This window comes from Harpia harpyja, chromosome 11 (genome assembly GCF_026419915.1).
Source record: "Harpia harpyja isolate bHarHar1 chromosome 11, bHarHar1 primary haplotype, whole genome shotgun sequence".
Classification (NCBI taxonomy): Eukaryota; Metazoa; Chordata; class Aves; order Accipitriformes; family Accipitridae; genus Harpia; species Harpia harpyja.
Window position 1 is genome coordinate 11,175,399 of NC_068950.1, and position 20,371 is coordinate 11,195,769.

Here is a 20,371-nt window from a genome sequence, read left to right on the forward strand (position 1 = left end):
TCCCATCTTATTTAGAGAGCAAGATGCTGGAAGCAGTTAGAGGGGAAGGCAACTTGCCTGCTTGCCTTGTTTTACTGAAGGTGTTTCTGACACAGCCCCCTGGTCCTGTCACAGCCACCAATTAGCCTGTTAACACAGGGGAGAAGCTACCCTTGCCAGTCTGATGGCAGTTGCTGTAGCCTGAGTGATGTAAATCCGGTTATCTCTCAAACCACATGGGATTTTGAGACAGCTGGGTGTTGTTTGTACAGCTGAGAGCCCTGCTTTAAAACGCTGTGCAAATACAAAAATAACCGTAGCTATTGGCATTTAAATTTATTTCTGTGTAATCTTTGTGATAAACTTCCACTGGTAGGGTGTTACTTCAGTGGGAGGAGGGTCAGAGCAGTTTTCAGCTGACGTCTGGGTATCACAAGTTGCTTGGTGAGAAAGGCGTCCGGCTCAGTTTCCTTGCATGTGTGTGGCCTTCCATCCCTGCGCTTCCAGAATAGCAAGGGATAATTAAATGAAGTTCAACATTAAAGGCCGAAAGTCGGGAAAGGAGAAGCTTATTAACCTTGTTGAGCTGGAAGGAGTGCTGGCGGGGGGTTTGGGGCTTGGGGTTTGGGTCTTGTGGGGTTTTCTATTCTTATTTTTCTGTTTTCTTGGGAATTGACATTTAGTTGTGCAGAAGATAAAATGTGTCCCTAATTCTGTTGCAATCCCCTTTATGTGGTTGTGGCACTGCAGCACATCTGTGAATTAACCTTAAGAAGAACTGGAATTTAGTGTGTTCTCTCACTAGCAGAAATCTAGTTCTCTCTTGATTGGTAATAAAGTCAAAGGAGAAAAGCAAAAAAACCAAAAGTATAGAGGTTATCCATTTAGAGTAAGCATGGGATTTAATCCCTATTTTCCATGATCCAATTTAAGTAGCAGACAGACTGAGTTTTTAGCCTCGAGTTCTCCAAGAGTTTTCCAAGAGGTAACAGCTTGAAGAAAGAGAAGGGGGTGCAGGGAATTAGAAATGGCAATTGGAATGGCCAGGCAGGGAGCCAAGAAGGCAGGCAGGAGAGGCAAGAGTCCTTTTAGCTGCTGGCTTGCACATGGGCCAAATGTGGTTTGCGGGAGGACACGTGTATGTGCATGCATATGTGGATGCACCTTTTTCCCTCGCTGTCTCTTTGAAAGGCTGCTTGGACCCTTCTGGATGAATTTTGGGGGCTGTTTTAAGAAGCCTGCTTAAACACTCCCTTGCTATGGCGCAGACTGTTTTTATCCTAGATGAGGCTTTAAGTGAGATGTGGAAGCTGCAGGCAGGACTTTTACTGTGAGCTGACTATTAGAGGTCTCGTGCATCCTTCCCAACTGATTGAATTTTGCCCCTTTTCTTTCTCGTCTCCAGATCACTGTGTTCACTACTACGATCTTCGCAACACTAAGCAGCCAATCATGGTGTTCAAAGGGCATCGCAAGGCAGTCTCCTACGCAAAATTCGTGAGTGGGGAAGAAATAGTCTCTGCGTAAGTATTGCCTTTTATGTAGGCTAAAAACTTTGTAGCCCTTGCTTTCTGGCGCTCTTCAGGGCCGTCATGCAAGTTCACCTGCGTGGGTGGGTGTGCTTGCTAGCTGCTGTGCTTTTGGGAAGCAGATAGTTGCTTTTTTCTAAGACAGAAATTAATTCCTGGTGTCACTTGGCTCTGCTCTGTCCTGTGGAGCTAAAATGCTTAAGAGGAATACAAAGACAGCTAGAGGCTGCTCCTGACTACAAGGCCCGATGTTGGGAAGCTGCAGGTGTGTGCTGAGGATGCTCCTGAGCTGTAGAGAAGGCTGCTGGCAGAGCCCTGAGGATAGTAATGTGCAGTAAAACACAGCTGATGAGTGACAGAAGTGATCAAATGGTACTGCTATGTCTGAAGAGGAGGTTTAGCCACAGCCTGAAAGCAACTCTAGTAGGACTGACTGATCTGTTCTCTGGTAATTTATTAATCTGCTCTGTGAAGGCCCTTTTTAGGATCATACTTGAGTTAAAAAGTAGACAAGGAGAAGTTGTGTTTTGTGGTCCTAATGGCGTGCAGCTTTTCAGCCAGGGTGGACCATAAGGTCTGCTGTGGAGGCCCTGAAGAATAATATTGTACAGCTTCTGTTCAGTTATGTGGCCAGATGTGTCTGCCCCAAAGCCAGGTGTGGCTGCCTCAGTTCTAGGTGGGTTTTCAATCACGTGGGAATGAGTGTGTCTGTCAGATCACATAGTGAAAGGTTTGAATGACTGGCTACAAGCTTCTTCAATAAACCAGAGGTGAGCCCCTCTTACATGGTGGAGAAAACGCAAGCAACCTTGGGGGGCTGCAGGGGGAATCTCTGATCTCAACACACTTGTGTGTAACAGCCAAGGGCAGCAGGGATGGATCACAGGGGTAGATCTAGTCCCAGAAAGTTTGCCTGCTGCCTTGTACCAAGCCAGTGATTATCCAGCTTGGCTCTGTCCCATGGTTTCACACAGTTTGCTCTAGAAGCCTGGAGCCAAAGCAGAGCATTTTAAGGTGTATTCAGGCTGCTAGTGAGTTACTCTGAGCTGAGCTGTGTGATGGAAGATTCCCTGGTGACTTCTGGTACTGTTTATATTTAATCAGCTCCTCTGTTCTTATTTCCATCAACATTGTAAGTCTATAAGGGTGAAAATTCATACCTAGAACACAGTGAAAATTAAATGTAATGCTTTGAACAAGATCTGGGTAAGAAGGAAGTGTTTAATAAAAGCAGGAGGAGGCTGGGAATGTTTTACAACCATGACCAAGTGAGGCATCATCTATGGGATGTTTCAGGACAGAATGGCCCTGTCCTGCTTGAGCCAACCATCTGAGAAAGCTTATCCTACAGTCCTGGGAGGAATATCGATAGAGCTGTCAGACTTGGACAGGCGACAACAGGGTGAGGGGACTAACTGGAGGGTTCACCTATCTTTTTCTACGTGAACAGAAAGAAATGTCGGAGAGAACGGATTATTTTTCATGTCTTTTGCAAATCGAGGAGAGGAGACAGCAGTAGTGATGCCCAAAAATCAAGCACTGATTTCTTTTAAGAAAAAATTATATGTATATTCAGATTCTCTAGATTTCTAGCTGAAGCTGTTTTATAGATTGCATTGATTTACTTTGCCTTGTAGAGTTAGGTTTTGACCTCAAGAGTGTTCAGAAATGCCTGGTATTTAGCACAACACATTGATTGCAGTGCTGATTTGCAGAGAGACAGATTTAACAGAGCAGCCCATCCATGATATTTTTTTGGAAGGGGTATGAAACCAGAAGAGCAGTGTAACACCAGCAGGATCAATAGCCTTTTCCTCTCCTTGCGGTCCAGTGGCAGATAACTTTCTTCTTTTATGGCATGCTTATCCTAAGCAGTGCAAACATGGCTAGAGCTTGATGGAAATTTGTTACCAGTAAAAGCATTCCATTTGTAATAGACTTTAAGAGTTTTTATTTTAATGAAGATATCCAGAAGGTATGCTATTAAAATATAGAGGTTAAGTGCCTATATAGATGAGGTCTTCTTGATGGGTTAGCTAATAGCAGAAGCTGTCACAGGAATCTGACAGCTTGTAGACCAGGGATTAGTCTTTTGCTGCTTTACCCTGCCTTCAGAAAAGTTTAGTTTCCAGGCAACTCTCAAGCTTTTAAAAGCAACGTTTTAAAAATACAGCTGCCATAATAGCACAGAAGGCACCTCCCTGTACTTGTGGGCCAAAAAAGCAGCAGTGTATACCTTTTTGCCCTTTCTATGAGCTATGCTGCTACAGTGATGGTAATGACAAGAGAAGGAAAGGGAGAGCGAGCAGCAGTGTAGGGCAGAGATGGATGTGGAACAAGCATCAGGCAAAGAAGCTGAATACTCTGTTTTAGGCCCCCCTGGTCAAGACCTGGGATGAGGAATGCACTCCTGCTTAAGTCACAGTATTACAAAGTTCATACCTGCATTCTGATCTGACCTCATACTATTATTACAAATGACTAACGAATCTTGCTGCAGCTCCTTTGTCATTCCAGCTGTCATTGAGGACTGAGATAAGGTTTTTGCAGTATAGCACGAGGTGCATCTCTCCTCTTTTGTGCTGTATTTTTAGGTAAATGTGACATTGGTGCAGGGCTAATGTCTTATGTCGTTGGTAATATTTGATGGATATTGGGGGGGGCTTTTTTCCCTTCAACTCTAAATATTCAGAAAGCAGCAAGGTTGGGTGACATGGCCTGCATGAGGGAAGCGTTGCCTGCCTCCCCTCCCTCACACCCAGGAGGCTGACAGGTCCTGCTCCCAATCTCTTTCGAATTTAAGATCAGAACAGCACTACCCCTTTCCTCAAGTGTGGCTTCACAGGGCTCTGATGTGGTGGGACCAGAGTTCTCCTACTGTGGAGCATATCACCATATGTCAGTAAGTGCCAGAATATCAGAGCCTGGTGACTGCTAAAGAATAACGCCTGTGAAGTAAGAGAGGCTTGTGTCCCCTCAGGTTTGGGGGAAGAAATTAATCCTATATCTTCTGGAAACCTGGGATCTTCCTGTTTCAGTTGAGCTCTGCCAGGCAGAGGAGACTACTTCCACCTCCCTTCTTTTGTTAAAGGGAAAATGTTTGCTCACAGTAAATAGAAAAACATTTTGAAGACAGGTATGTTTGCATGCGGGGGAACAATGGAAAACATCAGTTTTGATTTAATCCCAACAGAGTTTGTATATTTTTAAAAGTAATATTTAGCTTTGCTGCCAAGGTGAAAAAAGTGGAAGTTTGAGATCTGTATCCATGCAGTCTCAATTACACACGAGAAAACCACATCAATTTAATGCTAATAGCAACTCTGAGTCCCCATAGGTTTCTATATGCTGCTGCTTGGTTTTGGGCAGGAGGAGGAGAACATGCTTTCAGGGCAGCTGGAGAGGGAGGAGACTGCTTCCTACCCAAGTCCTGTAAAGGCATGAATGAGATTTGCACTGGCACAAAGAAGGGAACAGATTTTGTCCATGCTGTAGAGGTTTAAAAAAAAACAAAAATTCAGTGTGTCTTGGATCTGTGAGGATCTGGAGGAGGCAGCGATGGCCCAAAGGCTGTATAGTTTGGTGGAGGACTCTGCAATTGATAGGAGAAAGGGAGAGTAATACCTCGGGGAAGTTTTTTCTTGGATATGTAATGCGTTTTGACAGGCTTCTAAAATAACTTGATACTTTTCCGAGCTCAAGCTGAGTTGCTTATGATTGAAAGTGGGATAAACCTCCTGGAGTGCACTAAGACTTCCTACATTTACATTGCAAGTAGGGTGTTAAGGAGCAAGGTTGCAAGCGAGGAGTTCCTGTCATATGGCAGCAGGGTAACTTTAGGTATTGTTTTCAGGTCAACAGACAGTCAGCTGAAGCTGTGGAATGTAGGGAAGCCTCACTGCTTGCGCTCCTTCAAGGGTCACATCAACGAGAAGAATTTTGTAGGGCTTGCATCCAACGGAGACTACATTGCCTGTGGTGAGTAAAGCAGCCATCCTGACAAATGCTAATGGGACTCCTCGGAGCTGGTGCCTCTCCAGTTGCAAAGCACACCAGCAGTTGTGCTACGTAGCTGCATGGGCTTTTTAATAGAGGATTTTTCTGAACTTCCACCCTCCTTCCCTTCCCAGGGAATGGCGTAAGGAGCCCTGACCTAAGGGGGTCTGTAGTTGGTTTCCTCCTGTTTCCGATGAGTTCTTTGTATATGATGATTCAGACTTGCTGTCACCAAAAATCAGCTACTAATGTAGTTGTTGTTGATATGACTTACATCTTTGGAGTTTATCAACTGACACATCCTCCCACATCTTTCTAAGGAAGGGCAGTAGCCTGGACCACATGAGGGTCCTGTACTTGTCACTTAGTACAGCATTCTGTGTGGTAAGCAATAACGCCCTCATTGTGAACAACTTTGGACGAAAAGACTGAATCATCCTGAAGCAGTTACCCCTTTGGCTGTTTTTGTCCTTTCACTGCTTCAGTTGGACTGTTAAACCTCTGTAAATCCACAGGTCTTGGTGGGAAAGCAGTGACAAGCTGATAGCTGTGGGATGAGCAGGACAGCTGTGCCGGCACTGAAGGGAGGACCTTAGGTTGTGTATTCTCTGATCTCTGTACAGCTTGCAAGGCAGAAATTGGGATGGATTTCTAAATAAAGCCTGCACACTGTGTAGTCTCTCTTACTTAAACCTCCACAGACCAAACTGTCATACTTGATTACAGCAAGCAAAACTGTGACAGTGCTACCTGCCTTAGAGCTGTAATGCTGAGCAGGCTGGGTGTAGTGGTGTTTCATGTGGTAGCATAGATGCTCTGCTCAAAATGCTCTGCCCTAAGGAAGTTACAGGGGACAGTTGGGATCCTGTATGTTTTGCAAGTGCGCTGCATACTGCAGTTGTCTTGTAATAAAACCTGGTCCTATTATTAAGCATCGTGAAAGTTTGGTGTGGAGCACTGCCAGTTGCCAGGGCACCATGAGCATGATGATAACTACAAGGAGGAAATGTCTGGTCTCATCTTAAACAATGAAAGCGCTAAGAAGCCTTATTTCTGTTCCTGCTACCAGAACCTAATCTTGTATATTTATTTTTTTTATTTCTAGGAAGTGAAAATAATTCCCTTTACCTATACTATAAGGGCCTCTCAAAGACACTGCTGACATTCAAGTTTGATACAGTCAAAAGTGTCCTGGACAAGGACCGGAAAGAAGATGACACAAATGAGTTTGTGAGTGCTGTATGCTGGAGGGCACTACCAGATGGGGTAAGCTTTCTGCTCAGGCACCCAGCCGGGTGCGAAAGGAATGCCTCCTGCTTTCTCACGAAATAGCATTGCTGAGGGTTTGACTGCACTTGGTATTTTCCCATTTATGGGTATTGCAGATCAGTGTGAGAAGGTGAAGATCTGCAGGGTAACTGAAATGCTGGGGGAGAAGGGACTGCTGTGCACTTAACTCTTCCACCTGGGTGTTTGAATTTCTCTGCTTGGCATCTGAAATCCCAAAAGCAGCATTGTATTTCTGGCACTTACTTTTTTTTTTGTGGGTGCACTAGTGGGGGGTTTTGTTGCTTTAATGAAGGCACGTGCAGATACTCACTGTGGAGCCTTATCTCAATGTTACTGTGTCTATACGGGCTTGCTCATTGAAATACAGCCCTGTGTTTAGATGAGTAGATATGTAAAGGAGGCGAGCACAGGCTGCAGTCACCTCAGTGACTGTTCCAGTGACACTTAATTCATATACATAGCATATGTATTAATGCTGCAGGCAGACCTGATGCAGCTTTTGTGAAAGTGGCCTTTCGGCACAGGGCTGCTCTGGAGAACAAAACACTGCTTTCAAATTCAGAGTGCTCTTGAAAACCTTGCATAAAAAAAACTTGAGCAAGTAACTCTCTTGTATGTACAAGGGTTTGCAGATCAGATACTTAATGGGCTTGTGGGGAGGGGGAGGAAAGGAGCTCATCCTAAATACAGTCTTCCAAGTAGCTAAAGGAGAACGTTGCCTAATTGATGTCCTGAGATGTCGCATTCACAAAGACAGTGTTTTGGAAGGGTAACGTCTACCAATCTGTTTCCGTATGAAGAAACTGCCCGCACAACCATGATTCAGTTGTCACTGGCATAAACTCACTTCAGACAGATGCTTCTGTATCAAAACAAAAATAAACCCAAGTGTCTGAAACTGCACTTTGGATTTAAAAGTAAAAAGTGGGCTGTTGTGGTTTGAACAGTGGCCATGAGACTCAGTGAGGTCGGGTCACCAACTTCTTTTGGGCTGGGGATTTAGGAGGATTTGGTATATACAGATGTCATGTCTCAGATGAAGAGTGGCTGTTGGAAGTTGCGTAATTTGTCTTTCTGCTGGATAAAAACATGCTGTGGGAACCTGTGTGTCCAGAAACGCCCTTACCTGAACTGTCTTTGCTGCAATGTTTCTGTGTTGGGTTGTCCTGCCCACTAACCTCCTAGGCAGCTTTTCTATAGGCAACAGACTAACAGTGATGTCTCACCCTGGTGTTGTTTCTGTTGCCATCCACTCCTTATCAGTCTTTTCTCTGATTAATGTGCTTTATTCTGATAGACCTTCTGCTTAAGTGACTGAGAAGCTTGAGCAGTCACCAAGGGCTGTCAAGCAATTCTTCATAACCACTATGAAAAATATTGTACAAAGATGTAATAGTTAAATCAGGCCCATCAAGATTGCACCAAATAACATTCAGGTTTCACTCCATTAAGCAGCATTCAGAATCCATTGCTATTCTGATAATTTTTTTTTTTTTTTCCATCACTGCTCTGCTTTTTCCTGGGCTTCTTCTAAATTAGCCTGTTTCTCCCATGTACCTGGCTCTTTTTTGTAAAGAAAGCAGCAAAAAGCTGCCTGTGATCTGAGAGCTACTGGCTGAGTTTTTTTCTTCCGTGTTTTACCTCTGCCTGTGGTGCATGCCATCCTGCTTTACATACCAAGCAAGCAGCCTCACTTGCTTTTGCCAAGAGGCCTTAATGCTTCCTTGCACCATATCTCCAGTCCCCTCGAGACAAGAAGTACTCTTCATCGATGCAGCCGCACATTTCTCTTCCCTCTTGTACCAGCACAGCGGTCTTCTCCAACCTAATTGAGGCTTTGCTCATGTTCTTAGGAAATTAAATTACTGCACAGCCAAAGGTCACTTATGTCCACGAAGTCTTGCTCGAACGATGAAACTCTTCTATTCTCCATTTTGATAACATTTCTTAAATTTGGTGTAAGATTTTTTCAAATGAGCTTCATATATACAGGCTTCCAAAAGCTGGTGTGTTTTTTAATGATGCTCAGATGAACTAGAGAAGGCCTTTGCCTTGCAGTGCTGTCAGCATCTGTGGGAATTGGGGAACCCACAGCCTATTTCTGGCATAATTGCAGACTTTGATTCTGGGTGAGTCACTCTGCCTTAGTTTCCTAATTATAAGACTCACCACACCTACCTTTCACCACTGGTGGTGATCACGCCTGCTCTGCTGAAGGGTGTGTGTATCGAAGCAGCTCCAGCCTAGCAGCCGTGCAGAGCCCAGCGTGGGCTGGGAAACCTGCCGCAGAGCTGCAGGGAGCACAACGAGTAAGCTTTATGCTGCTGTGGCCATGCTGTTCTCTGTGACTTGCTGGGCTAGTTCAAAGCCATCTTGCTTGTCTCCATGCCATGGTCACTGTGCAGAAGCTTCAGTTTGCTACCTGGAGTGTTTCTGAGGGGGGAGATGCAGGCACTGTGTGCCAGCCTTTCCCCAGGGCTCCCCAGTGGGCAGACTCTCCTTGGTTTCCCTATAGTGTTGCTCTCAAGGATTGTTCTTTAATTAACCTTTCAAGATGAGATGAGTAAGTTTCAGATCTGTCAGTTATCTTGGGAAGCATGAGTACATGTACTCCTTCACTTCATGCACTTAAGTGCAAAATCTTGGATCCTAATTAAAACTTAACTAAAACTTTCAGATGAAATGTCATTGATTCTTTCTTAAATCTATTTTTATGTAATTTAAGCTTTTACTTCCTCCTGAGCCAAAGTCAAGCTGTGCCAGCAGCCCTTGCCAGACCCGCCCACCCCCCCCCACCCCACCCCCCCGCATTGGTTTTCTTTTCCTTACAAAGATGCAGGGACCTTTTTGCTAGAGCTGTCACCTTTCCAACCGCAGAGGTCCAGCCAGCACCTTCTTTCCACCTGTGTCAAAGCCATAATGAGGGAGAGAAATTGTTCTCTGTAAGTGCTTATTAGCATTTTGTATCAGGCTTACTCACTTTTCAACTCTTAGGTAATATTTAGAAATAAGCACTAGCTTGTAGGCTAATAGTTTTGTTAGACTGTTTGGAAAAAAACCAAGCAAACAAAAAACCTCAGCAGGTACATCAGGAAGCAAACCTTCGCTGTGCTTCTTTCAGTGCTGTGTTTTACACAAAGGTAAATACGCTGTCTAATATTTTTTTTAATAGCACTTATTTATAGTTTGTGGGGAAAACCTTTTCTCACTTCTTATTTTACTCTAAAAATTGATCAGTATCTAACAGTAGAGAAAGCTTCAGGACACTTTGGGCCTAAGTGACCTGATAAACATGTTAGACACATGCTTTTCAGAACCTTCCCTGAACCAAATACTTTTATTTCCCAAGTCAAGGATTTTATAATATAGCTGTGCCATCCTTTGTTTCTGGTACCTTGGCAAGATTTAGCCAGCTTGATTTGAAATGTGAATCTGGTCTTGAGGTTGGAAAATACATTCTTCTATTTCATTAGCATATAAGCAGACAATGCACTTGCATATAGGGATGCTCTTGCGTAGGGAAAAGAAATTATAGTAGTGGTAGTAGCTCACTGCAGCTAGGTGAGTAGAGATGTTTTATCTGTCTTGGGAGGGTCACCACAGTTATGTCTAGGTACGTGGACAGTAACTGGAGGAGACTGATCGTACTTCGTTTTCCCTTATGTTCTATGTGATGTTTTCCCCTTCCCTAAAGGGGACACCTTTCATTTGGACGTGCTTTGCCATATTGCAGAGTTCGAGGCGTGCCTCATACAGCTGTGTTAAATAATTGCATCTCAAGTAGCCCCTTTCCCAGTCACGATTAGTGTTTCTCAGAAAGAAGCTGTCAAAAGAGAAACCAAGGCTGAACCTGCTCCCAGGACAGCAAAAAGGTATTACTGCTGAACACAGAAGCAATTTGATTATGTAGATTAAGCATGGCTCAATCTATCATAATCACTGTAAAGAAGCCATTTAATTTTGTACCTGTTTGCATGAGTATTCATTACTGCTGATAAGCAGGTTAGCCGGGGAAAGATTTCTCAAGCAGAAATATTGAGGCTTTGATACCAGTGAGGAGATGCCGGTAAGAGTGGGAGAATGCCATGTAAATTAGCTTAGGTAAAGCTTTATGTACATATATTTTTTGTACATATATTTTTTTCTTTTAGAGGGGTAAAGAAGGTAAATCCGTTGAGACCAGTGCTGCAGACTTTAACCAAGTCATCTCGCTGCTGTGAGCGGGTGAGTGGTGGTACATGCTGGATGGATGCAGAGGTCTCCTGGCACTTGGGAGGAAGGCTCTCAGAGCTCCGGCGTGGCAGAGCTATGAAAGCATCTCCTCTGCCTGACGGGGGAGAGCAGAAACCCATGCATGTGTTTTCTCACCTAGTTGTCACTCCTCAAAAGTCATTTTAATTTAGGGGAGTCTTGAAACAATCATCTAGCCATGAGTGAGAGAAGCAGGCTCTGGGACTTCAGGCTTCAGGTTGCCTTTAGGCACTGTCTTATGTTGGAAGTATCTTCATAATTAGTCTTGCATCTCAGAACTTCTCTTTGTTAATCTAAGAGGATGGAAATATTCCCTTCAAATAGGTTTTTGTTGGATCTCTTCAGACAACGGCTTTTCTTCTGTTTGTTTTTCCTTTCCTCTGCACATCCAGCATTGTTTCTTAATGATGTCTGGCTTGAATTCTTTAAATAGAAACCTATAACTGTACCACAATAAGCTGGTCAATAGGGCTGTAATCTTGTTCACTGATGAAAAGTAGCCATCCTTTGTTTCCCAGTAGCCTAATAAATGATACAGAACATACACAGGAGCTAGTCAGGGACTCTGATAATTTACAATCAGCAAATTGGCTCCCTTCACTGGAATTAATTTAGCCAATACACATTATTTCGGGAAGTGATTCATTGCCATTTTAAAGTGCTAATTAATTTGGATGACTTATGAACATTAAAAATGAAACCTCCTTTGTCATTCCCAAATAACCAAATGCTTATTCAGTGTCATTCTTAAGTAACTTGTATCGACTGTAACTATATCTCTTGTAACTTGAAATACGAATTCCAGTGGGATTTTGGGGGGAAAACAAGTGTAAGACTTGATATTTTTTTGTTCTGCTTTGCTGCTGAAATTTTAAAGTCTCAAAATTGCTGAGAATTTTGACTTCCAGCTTCAACTCAGTGTTGTTTTATTTTTGCAGCATCCTCAACTAGTTGATCAGATGTCAGTTAAAATATGCATAGGTAGTAATCTAAAGCTTATGAGATAAATGCCTGCCTGGACTGATCAGATCCAAGCCATCCCTTGCCTGCCTCTGACACCAGCAATGGCACAGGTAGAAGTGTGAGTAGCTCCAACTGCACTATTTTCAAGGAGGGTACCTGCTGTTTTCTGACTCGTCCTTTCTTTCCTAGACCAGGGCTGGCCCGTAGCATTTGTGTGCAGCATCTTCCAAAATGGTATTCTTGCAGGTTATTCTCCGGTGCGGTACCACGCAACTGCTTCATCCTGGAAACACGGTGGTCTTCATCTTCTCTCTTGTGATGAAATGTATAGCAGTTGATGGGAAGCTGAGAATGATCAGTTTTTAAAAAAGGAAGATGTGACTTTGATCGGGTTTATTCTACTGGTTTTTCTTCCCCTCCTGAAAATCTTCAAAGATGTTCCTCCCTCCTGTGGAAGCTAAGCCCCGTAGCATGTGTGCTGTGAAGCTCACAGCTGTCTGTGATGGCTTCCCACTCCTCTTGACATGCCCTCTGTTCTCTGGCCATTGGCAATGTTTTAAAGAAGTTTTCTTTGACTTTTTTTACTTTGCTGCTTCACGCTTTCCTTAGGTAGTATTTTCTTTCTCTTCCATCCTACCCTTTTCATGTCTATTGCTCCCTTACTCATTTGAAAATCTCAAATCTTCGTTTAAAACAAGTGGAACCCAGAATATCAAAAGATACATCATACATCATATATGCTTGATTCCCACCCCCCCAAAATTAGCATATTACTTATGTATACCAACACACACTGTATATATTGTTTGATATGCTGCTTGAAAACTATTTTCATATGCAGAATAATTTCTACCTTGCTGATAAAAGATGTTGCAAGTTCAGTATGTATGCTCCTTTGTGCTGAACATGCTCGTATACTTTCACACCCATATCTTTTCAAATGCTCATTTTGGGCTCTATTTTTTCTGTGGCTAAGGAGAATTAATTAAAAAATATTGAGGTGGCTGATAATATTTTATTCCCCATCACAACCCTTAGACTCCAATTGCAGAGAGCTTTGGGGGGGGGGGAAATCATACTCTTATTATTTAAACAGTTTGTGCATTATATTGAAATCCCAGTATGTTGACACTTCGGTCCATGTGAAAGACCGTCTTAATAATGTGATTATGCAAATGACAGGCTTTAGGAGACTGTTTAGTTTTGAGTCTTCTGAAGAAGAATATTGGTAAATGTTCTTTCCTTATTGTCTTCTCCCCAGTTGCAGGACACCCTCTGAGCTTCTTCACAGTGAGGGCAGCCACTTGCTGGACCACACCACTGCCACAGTCAAGTGTGGGCAGGGTTGAAAGGAGCCAGGAGATTCCCTGATAACCCCAACCTGTGTCTGCTGTGATCCTTCCTTCTAGTGCATTGGGGGGGGGGGGGCGGGAGGGAAGTGTATTGCACCATTTATTTTGCTGTTTCAGGGCACAAGTGGGTGGCTGGTACATCAGCGCCTATGTTAACTCTTCTTTTCTAGATGCAGAGCAGCTGGCTATGCCACCGATGCGAACAGAGGGGATGAGTCTGTTGCTTTTGTTCAGCTCTGGAAGTTCAGGTCCCCTGTGGTACTGCAGCGCTCTGATATCATTCTAGCTTCTATTTTAAGAATAGCTCCTCCAAGAAATGTAGGTGGCTCGGGTTTTTCGTCTTTGTTGGATTTAAGTTTACATTTGCAAACTCAGTTTCTCTCTCCTTCTGCAAGGTGAGGCATTTATTTTTTTTTTCCTGCATAATCGCAGAAAATTACCAAGGGGTTGATGGGTTTTTTTGAAGTGAAAGCAGATCAAAGTTGCACGTGTTTCTTGAATGAAGGCAGCATTTACTCTTTCAGACTTTTACAGCTGATATTTGCTTAGCAATGTGTTTCTTCTAGTGCCAAGAGAAGTAGACAGCATGCTGTAGGTAGGACTGAGGTCCTCCTTATTAGAGTCATCATCTCTTTCCTAGAGCAAGGGAATGACATAGTGGTTGACAGAACTCTGAGTGCTGTTGACATTACAGTTCCCGTAGCTGATCCCAGTGGTACAGCTGTAGAGAAAATGGATTGGAGTTCATTGCTGGTGCAAGCAGAGGTCTGAGCAGGCTCTTGTTGTTTCCTAGGCTTTAAAAAATAAGAGCATCCCAATGCAATCACAAATTGTATTGCAATGATACACACTGTGAACTGGGGACGCAAAGAAGTCTCTCTGCAGTTGTCATTAAACTTGTAAGTGGATGTTTCTCTCCTGTTGGGACTCTGCTGCTTTAGTAACCATCAGTTCTTTATTCAAGTATGAGTTTTATAATAGATGAACCCAAGTCAGGAATTCACCTGGAACCTGGACTTCATTCCTGATTCTATCCCCAGCTCCCTACTGAACCATAATGTTACAAGGTATGAGGTGAAGTGCAGCAGTATGTATCGTGTGGCCCTTTGTATAAGTTATGTCCCAAACAGTGCAACTTAATAGAAAATTATTTGTATTAGGGTGGTACTGAGGGTCACCTTTATGTTATATATCAGGGTGGAAAGAGAAAAAGAGCAGATTTGTATTCAGAGAGCATTTGCTTTTAGAATTAAATAATAGGACAACTCTTTTCCCTTCCCACCCAACCTCTGCAGTGCTGCTGTTGGGCCACTTGGTCTGAATGCTGATGCATGTCCTTCTGGGTTCTAGAGATGCTGATTAAATAGTTGATTAGCCTGTTGTAAGGTTTGGGGGTTTGGTTTGGGGGGGGGGGGGGGGTTTCCCAGGTGATGCCTGGAAACTTGCTTATTGTGAGTTGTAAGCTCCTCTCTTCCCATGCTTGTTCTTAGAGTTACGCCTTTGTCTCACAGGCATTTCACCCTCTATTGCCCTAGGGATTAGAGGTGGCAGGCATGCTCTCTCTCTTCCCCCACAACTCTTAGCCTTTCAGTAGGAAAGCTCATCCCTAGTATTTTCTGGGGGTTTTATAATGTATATTATGTATAGTGTCCTGGACCAGAGCGCCCTGACAGCAGTAAGTCATTGTAGGAGCCAGGCAAGTTTTGTAGGTACTGAGCCAGAATCTATTTGCCTGATCTCAAGCTCCAGCCAAAGCTGGTCTCCTCTGAGTCAGAGCATTTCCTATGTGAGCAGCCTTTGCTATCCTTTCCACTGCTAGGTTCATGCTGGCTTTTTTTTTTTTAACCCCAATTCCCATCTATTTGCTGAAGTCTCTGGTTGGCACAAAGTGCCAGTAAGACAAGGTGTGAATGCTTGGAGCTAATCTCAGTAAGTTGGGCAGTATTCAGTGTTCTATGAAGCAGATGAAGGGGGTCATTTAAGATCGGAGTTGCAGGGGTAAAGCTGCATTTCCCAATACTTAGTCAGTGCTAAAGGAGGACTCTAGTTTCAGACCAGCAAGAGCAAAGTGAGAGAGAGTGAAGTAGGTTTTGAAAAGCCATTGGCATTGGGCTAACCACTGCCTTTGAAGTCGGCTTCAATGCAGCAGCAGAATTCCCATACTGAGGGTGTTTGAAACCCTCGCTGCTGGTGGTCTGCTGCTGCTGCTGTTTGAAGGTGGGTTTATAACCTCATTCCCTCTAACAAGTGACAGTGCTTCAATTACAGTCAAAGCAACCTCACAATATTGTCTTCCCCCCCCGCTCCCATTTTTCAGTGCATCTACTGATGACAAGTTCTGCCAGGCCACCACCATTCAGTAGTCGCAGCTCATGAGCTGCATCAACCTTTCACTCTAGCGCTCCTAATTAAGCAATTTTAATGGCAGGATTTAATGTTTTACAGAGTCTAAATGAAGTGGAAAAAATATGAACTGATTTTTTTTTTTTTTTCTTTCCAGCACAAGATTTTGATCAGATAATTTAACCTCTGGGTGAAATGGAAGTAGAAGCATTTATGCACAGGTGGTTTTCTCTGCAAAAGCTTTACTTTATGTAGGTCTGTGCATTAATATAGTTACTGCTTGGCTTTGGGCAGCTCTTCTAAAGGTTTTCATATGCTTTCTGCCCTTCTGTTCTCAGTAACAAAACCCCAAAGCTTTTTGAAACCCAGTAACTTGTGACCAGCTTAATGCCAATTGCATTGCATATTAGTAAAGCAAGAATTAAGGCTTTTATGACACTCCTTGTAAAAACAGCTGCTCAGACTGGTTTTCCAACAGCAACACAGATTTGTGTCCTTTTAACCTATTTAAATAAGACTTAATTTCCTTCTGGTGCTGTTCTGATCTAACTCCAGCTAATGCTAGATCAGCTAGCTATGTGCACAGAGTGAAAATGGTCGCTCCTTTGAAAACAATCTCATGTCTGAATTGAAACTACCTGGATATGTATTTAGGATATGTAATTATTTCATATAGGATACACGCAGAATTATAATAATCGGTCCTTTCTAAGGACGAGAAAGCCAGTATGGCAGGAAAGTTATGTTTAGTAATTTAGTGAATACCTTTTATACAGAAATGATACTGTTAAATGTGGGGTTGTACAGCTGAATGAAGTTGCGTTCACCCTTGCGTGGGGTGTTCTGAATTCTGCAAGGGAAGCACCGCTTCAAACAATTATGTCTCTTATATGTTATTGTATATCATAATTGCTTCCAAAACTTATCTGGTTGCTAAAGCTGGAGAGAAGTGAGCTGTTTGGTGCAGTACTGGATTTTCTAGTTTTACTTTAGTATGCCTGAAATGAATATTAAGTTAAGCAGAGAGGTATAGCTGGGGCAGCCTGGGGAGCTGGCAGATGAGACAGTGCATTGTTTCCCATTTACTTATAATAATGAGAGATACTGGAGGGAAGATAAGCAATATTACATATACTGGGAAGAAAGATTGGCTCAGATCCATTAAATAAAAAAAGTTCCTTTTACCTGTAATCTGCAGATAGCGCATAAACTAACTGCAGCAGGAGGAGGAGAAGCTGCATCCCTCCTCACTACCCATGCTGGCAGAGGCTCAGCATCGCTAGCCAAGTCTCCCAGTGTAAATCAGGCATACATGATTTTTTCTTCCTAGTTTCTAGGTTGATCAGTTGAGACTTTTTTCCCTTTTTTCCAAGAAAGGCCTTCTACAAAGCAGACTGCTCTGGCCAAGTTTCTTCTGACCACCAAAGAACGGCAAGCTGGTCTAGTCTGGGCAGTGTGTGCTTGGGGGATGTCTTGACTCATTTAAGGTGAAATATCCTTGATTAAAATAGGAGGTTAATAGTGCTTCTGTGTGTGCCTTGCTTCACAACTTGCACGTTAGCACCAGCATTTGAAAAGTTAAATTTGGGCCAGTAGGAGTAAAAAAAAAGGAGAGGAAATGAGCTGGAAGTGAAATACAAATGTCCTTATTTAGTACAAAAGGATTCATCTCACTGTCAGCTTTCTGTTTTCGTTAGGTTCATGCTTGGCTTCACAGTGCAAAAGAAGAAATTTAAATTGTTGGGAAATGCGTGAAAATCTGAAGTAAAACAGGAGTTAGCAGCTTGTGAAACTTTTCTTCTAGTGCTATAGCAGGCAGCAGCCTGCACTGGGAGCTTGGGAGTTTTCTTTGTTTCAAAACTTAAGAATATATATATTTACCTTGCCAAAAGTAAACAAAGATCTAAACTGTGAAAAATCACTCTGCTGATGCTCAGATGTTTCTATAAGAAAAATACCGCTTTAGAGATTTCTTTTAGGTAGATGTTTGGCTAGATGTTTGGTTGCAGGGTGAAGGGACGCAATTTGGCCACTGCTTTCCCAGTGTGTCCTTGAATGCAAACTCAGACCCTCTCCATGTTTCTTGGCCATCCTCTGCAGCTATGCCTTTTCTTCCCATCATAAAGCTCCTTGGTTTTCCCCTGAGAGCAGAGCTGTCTGAGCATGGAAGTGGGGACAAGGACAGTCTCCTCCTTGTAAGCCCACCACAATCACTAAATCTTTGGCTTTTGGTATTCATTGTGAACCTGGGAATTACCTATTCTGCAGTGGGGAGGGGAGCTGCGAGAACTCTTTTTTGTACAGATTTTTGAAGTTCCCATTGTTTTCCTTTGTGAGCAGGTTTGAGGTGAGTTTATGATGCAGACAAGTGTATTCTCGGCCAGGCTGGGGCTTCTGTATTAATTTCAGATAACATATGAATGTGGAATTTGAGCCCAGCTCACTACAAATCAAAGTTAATGAAGTAATGAATGGATGCATGCCAAGCCCCATCGTCTCTGTCTCTCCTTATCCAGACAAATGCCTGCTGTGTATGTGCTGTGTGTGTGGCTTTTTTTTTTTTTCTAGAGGCCATTTCTTTATACCATCACTTATTTCTTCCTTGGAAGCAATATCTAGGGCAGTAGATGATCATGGACTCTTCACGGGAGCTTTTCTGCTGATGATTGTAATAGTACACAACAGTTTGCTGTGACAAGAAATAAGTCGTGTCAGAGGACAAGAAATAGTCCTGACAGAGGACAGTTATTTTTGTTTTCTTATATCCACTGTATTTTGTCCTGTATTTCTCACCATCTCTGCTCTGAAAAGTTTGAGGCATCATCAGGCCAAGAGAAAAGCAGGGGGTACCTGCCACACGGTCCAGCTTCAGCTCTGTGGTGTCTGTTAAGGAGTGAGTCAACAGCAGTATCTCTTCAGAAAGAATATCTAAAATCGAGGGAGAATGAAGCAGATTAGCTACAAAAAATCAAATGCCAGAAGTGTTTGTTTGTCTTCTCTCACCCTTTGTCAGCAGAGCTCGGGTTTGTATTCTAATATTTATGTAGCTGAAGGATATTGTAAAATCAGAGGTACTGTGTCGCAACGCAAGGGGTTTTGTTCACTCCTATAATCCCAGTAGGAAAATTACATGATTTTTTTTCTTTACATACTTGAGTCTTTTTAAACATCCTTTTTTGCTATTAGTGTTGTTGGTGGCTTAATGGATTTCTTGATCGTTGAGCTCTTCTTTTTGATACAGTATTGTTAGTCTTTGCATGCATTCAAAATGACAGGGAGCGTTAAAAACAGTCATTTCAATTTGAGATATCTAGAGATAATTTTTTTATACCCACTGTGTGAAAATAACTTGAACAGTAGCAGAATTATCCATTGTAAGAGAGATGATTTTACTTGTGAATTGGGTTTAAAGATAAAATCTGCCTACTTCTTGAGTCGTGAATTTCCTATTCATTGCTCTGTTAAGATTAATCGGGAGCAAGGCTTAATCCAGAACAAAGATGATTGAATTGTCCTTAAAGAGTGATGTAGAACATTACCCAGATCTCACTTTATTGAAAGCCTTTTTTGGTCTCGCAGTGCTGAGAAATCACGAGCATATGAGAGCTGCTTGTGAGTACATCATATGAAGAAGGATGCTTTTTTCCTCATTTGTTGGCTCATTAGAAAGTAAAATGCTTTCTGATTTTTTGGAGTAAAGTTGTTAAGAGGTGTTGTATGGAATGGGTTAAATCTGTGTAGTATATTAGCTAGAAATTATTTTGGTATGCAATAAGAAGGGCTCACACCACCTGCAAAAGCCCCTGATGGCTTAAAGGTTTGCTATTAACTGAGCCACTGCTGGGTTTGTGGAGTGGCCAGGATGGAAAATTAAGTACCTTAGTGCAGCTTTGTTTCCTCTTTGGGAACCCAGAGAAGGACAAGCTTAGGCTCCAGCTATCCGAGCCCATTGGGCAGTGTGTCTGGCAGAGCCACAGCACAATCCATCTCTCCCCTTTGCTGCCGCCAGCCCCAAGTGCTCGCTGCCAATGCAGTGATGCCAACAACAAAACTGCTTTTAAGAATTAATGTCTTTTTCTTTAATCTCCTGTTTTCCAGCGGGAAGTGTGTAGAGCCGTCAAGTTGTCCTAAATCTCCAGTTACAGTCTATAATGGAGTAAGGGTGTCATCTGGTTTTCACCCTTTCAGAGGGCCAAGGAGAGAGCACCGGGGGAAGCATCTAATTCAGGGATTTCCAGGCTGCGATGTGTGAGCCTGACAGCCCCTCAATTCATTTCAGGACTCCTATCTGAGAGCGGGCTATGATCAGTAACGTTTGGGAGCTGGCAATACTTATTTCAGATGCACATATCACGTTTAAAATTTAAAAAAAAAAGGGGGGGTGGAAGCAGCTTGATGTTTAATGGCCTTGCTGTAGGGATGCTGGCAGGCAGCATACCATTGGCAAGCTGTTCCCTGGAGTTTAGGAGCGTATTCAAGGCCAGGAGATTTAGGGACTTATTAACAGCACTGCGGCTTCAGGCTCTGCTGTTAGCTGGCAGTCACTGAGCAAGTAAGAAAGGACCCATCGGTGCCACGTTTCAGGCCGTTGGGTGTGCATGCATGCCCCATGCAGCATCTCTTTCTTTTGGCTAGAATGATTTTGACCTTCTGAGTTAAACTTTCCCA

The 20,371-nt window shown here is 43.0% G+C and overlaps 1 protein-coding gene across 6 annotated transcripts in view; it reads left to right on the forward strand.

The window, feature by feature from the left end:
• COP1 (COP1 E3 ubiquitin ligase) overlaps window positions 1-20,371 on the forward strand; it is a 130,655-nt gene that overhangs the window by 90,037 nt on the left and 20,247 nt on the right. For all 6 annotated transcript variants that reach the window (XM_052800522.1, XM_052800526.1, XM_052800525.1 and 3 more), the window contains 3 exons: window positions 1,385-1,502; window positions 5,362-5,486; window positions 6,610-6,770. In XM_052800522.1, the coding sequence (XP_052656482.1) occupies window positions 1,385-1,502; window positions 5,362-5,486; window positions 6,610-6,770 (404 nt within the window). The remainder of the gene's footprint in view (window positions 1-1,384; window positions 1,503-5,361; window positions 5,487-6,609; window positions 6,771-20,371) is intronic.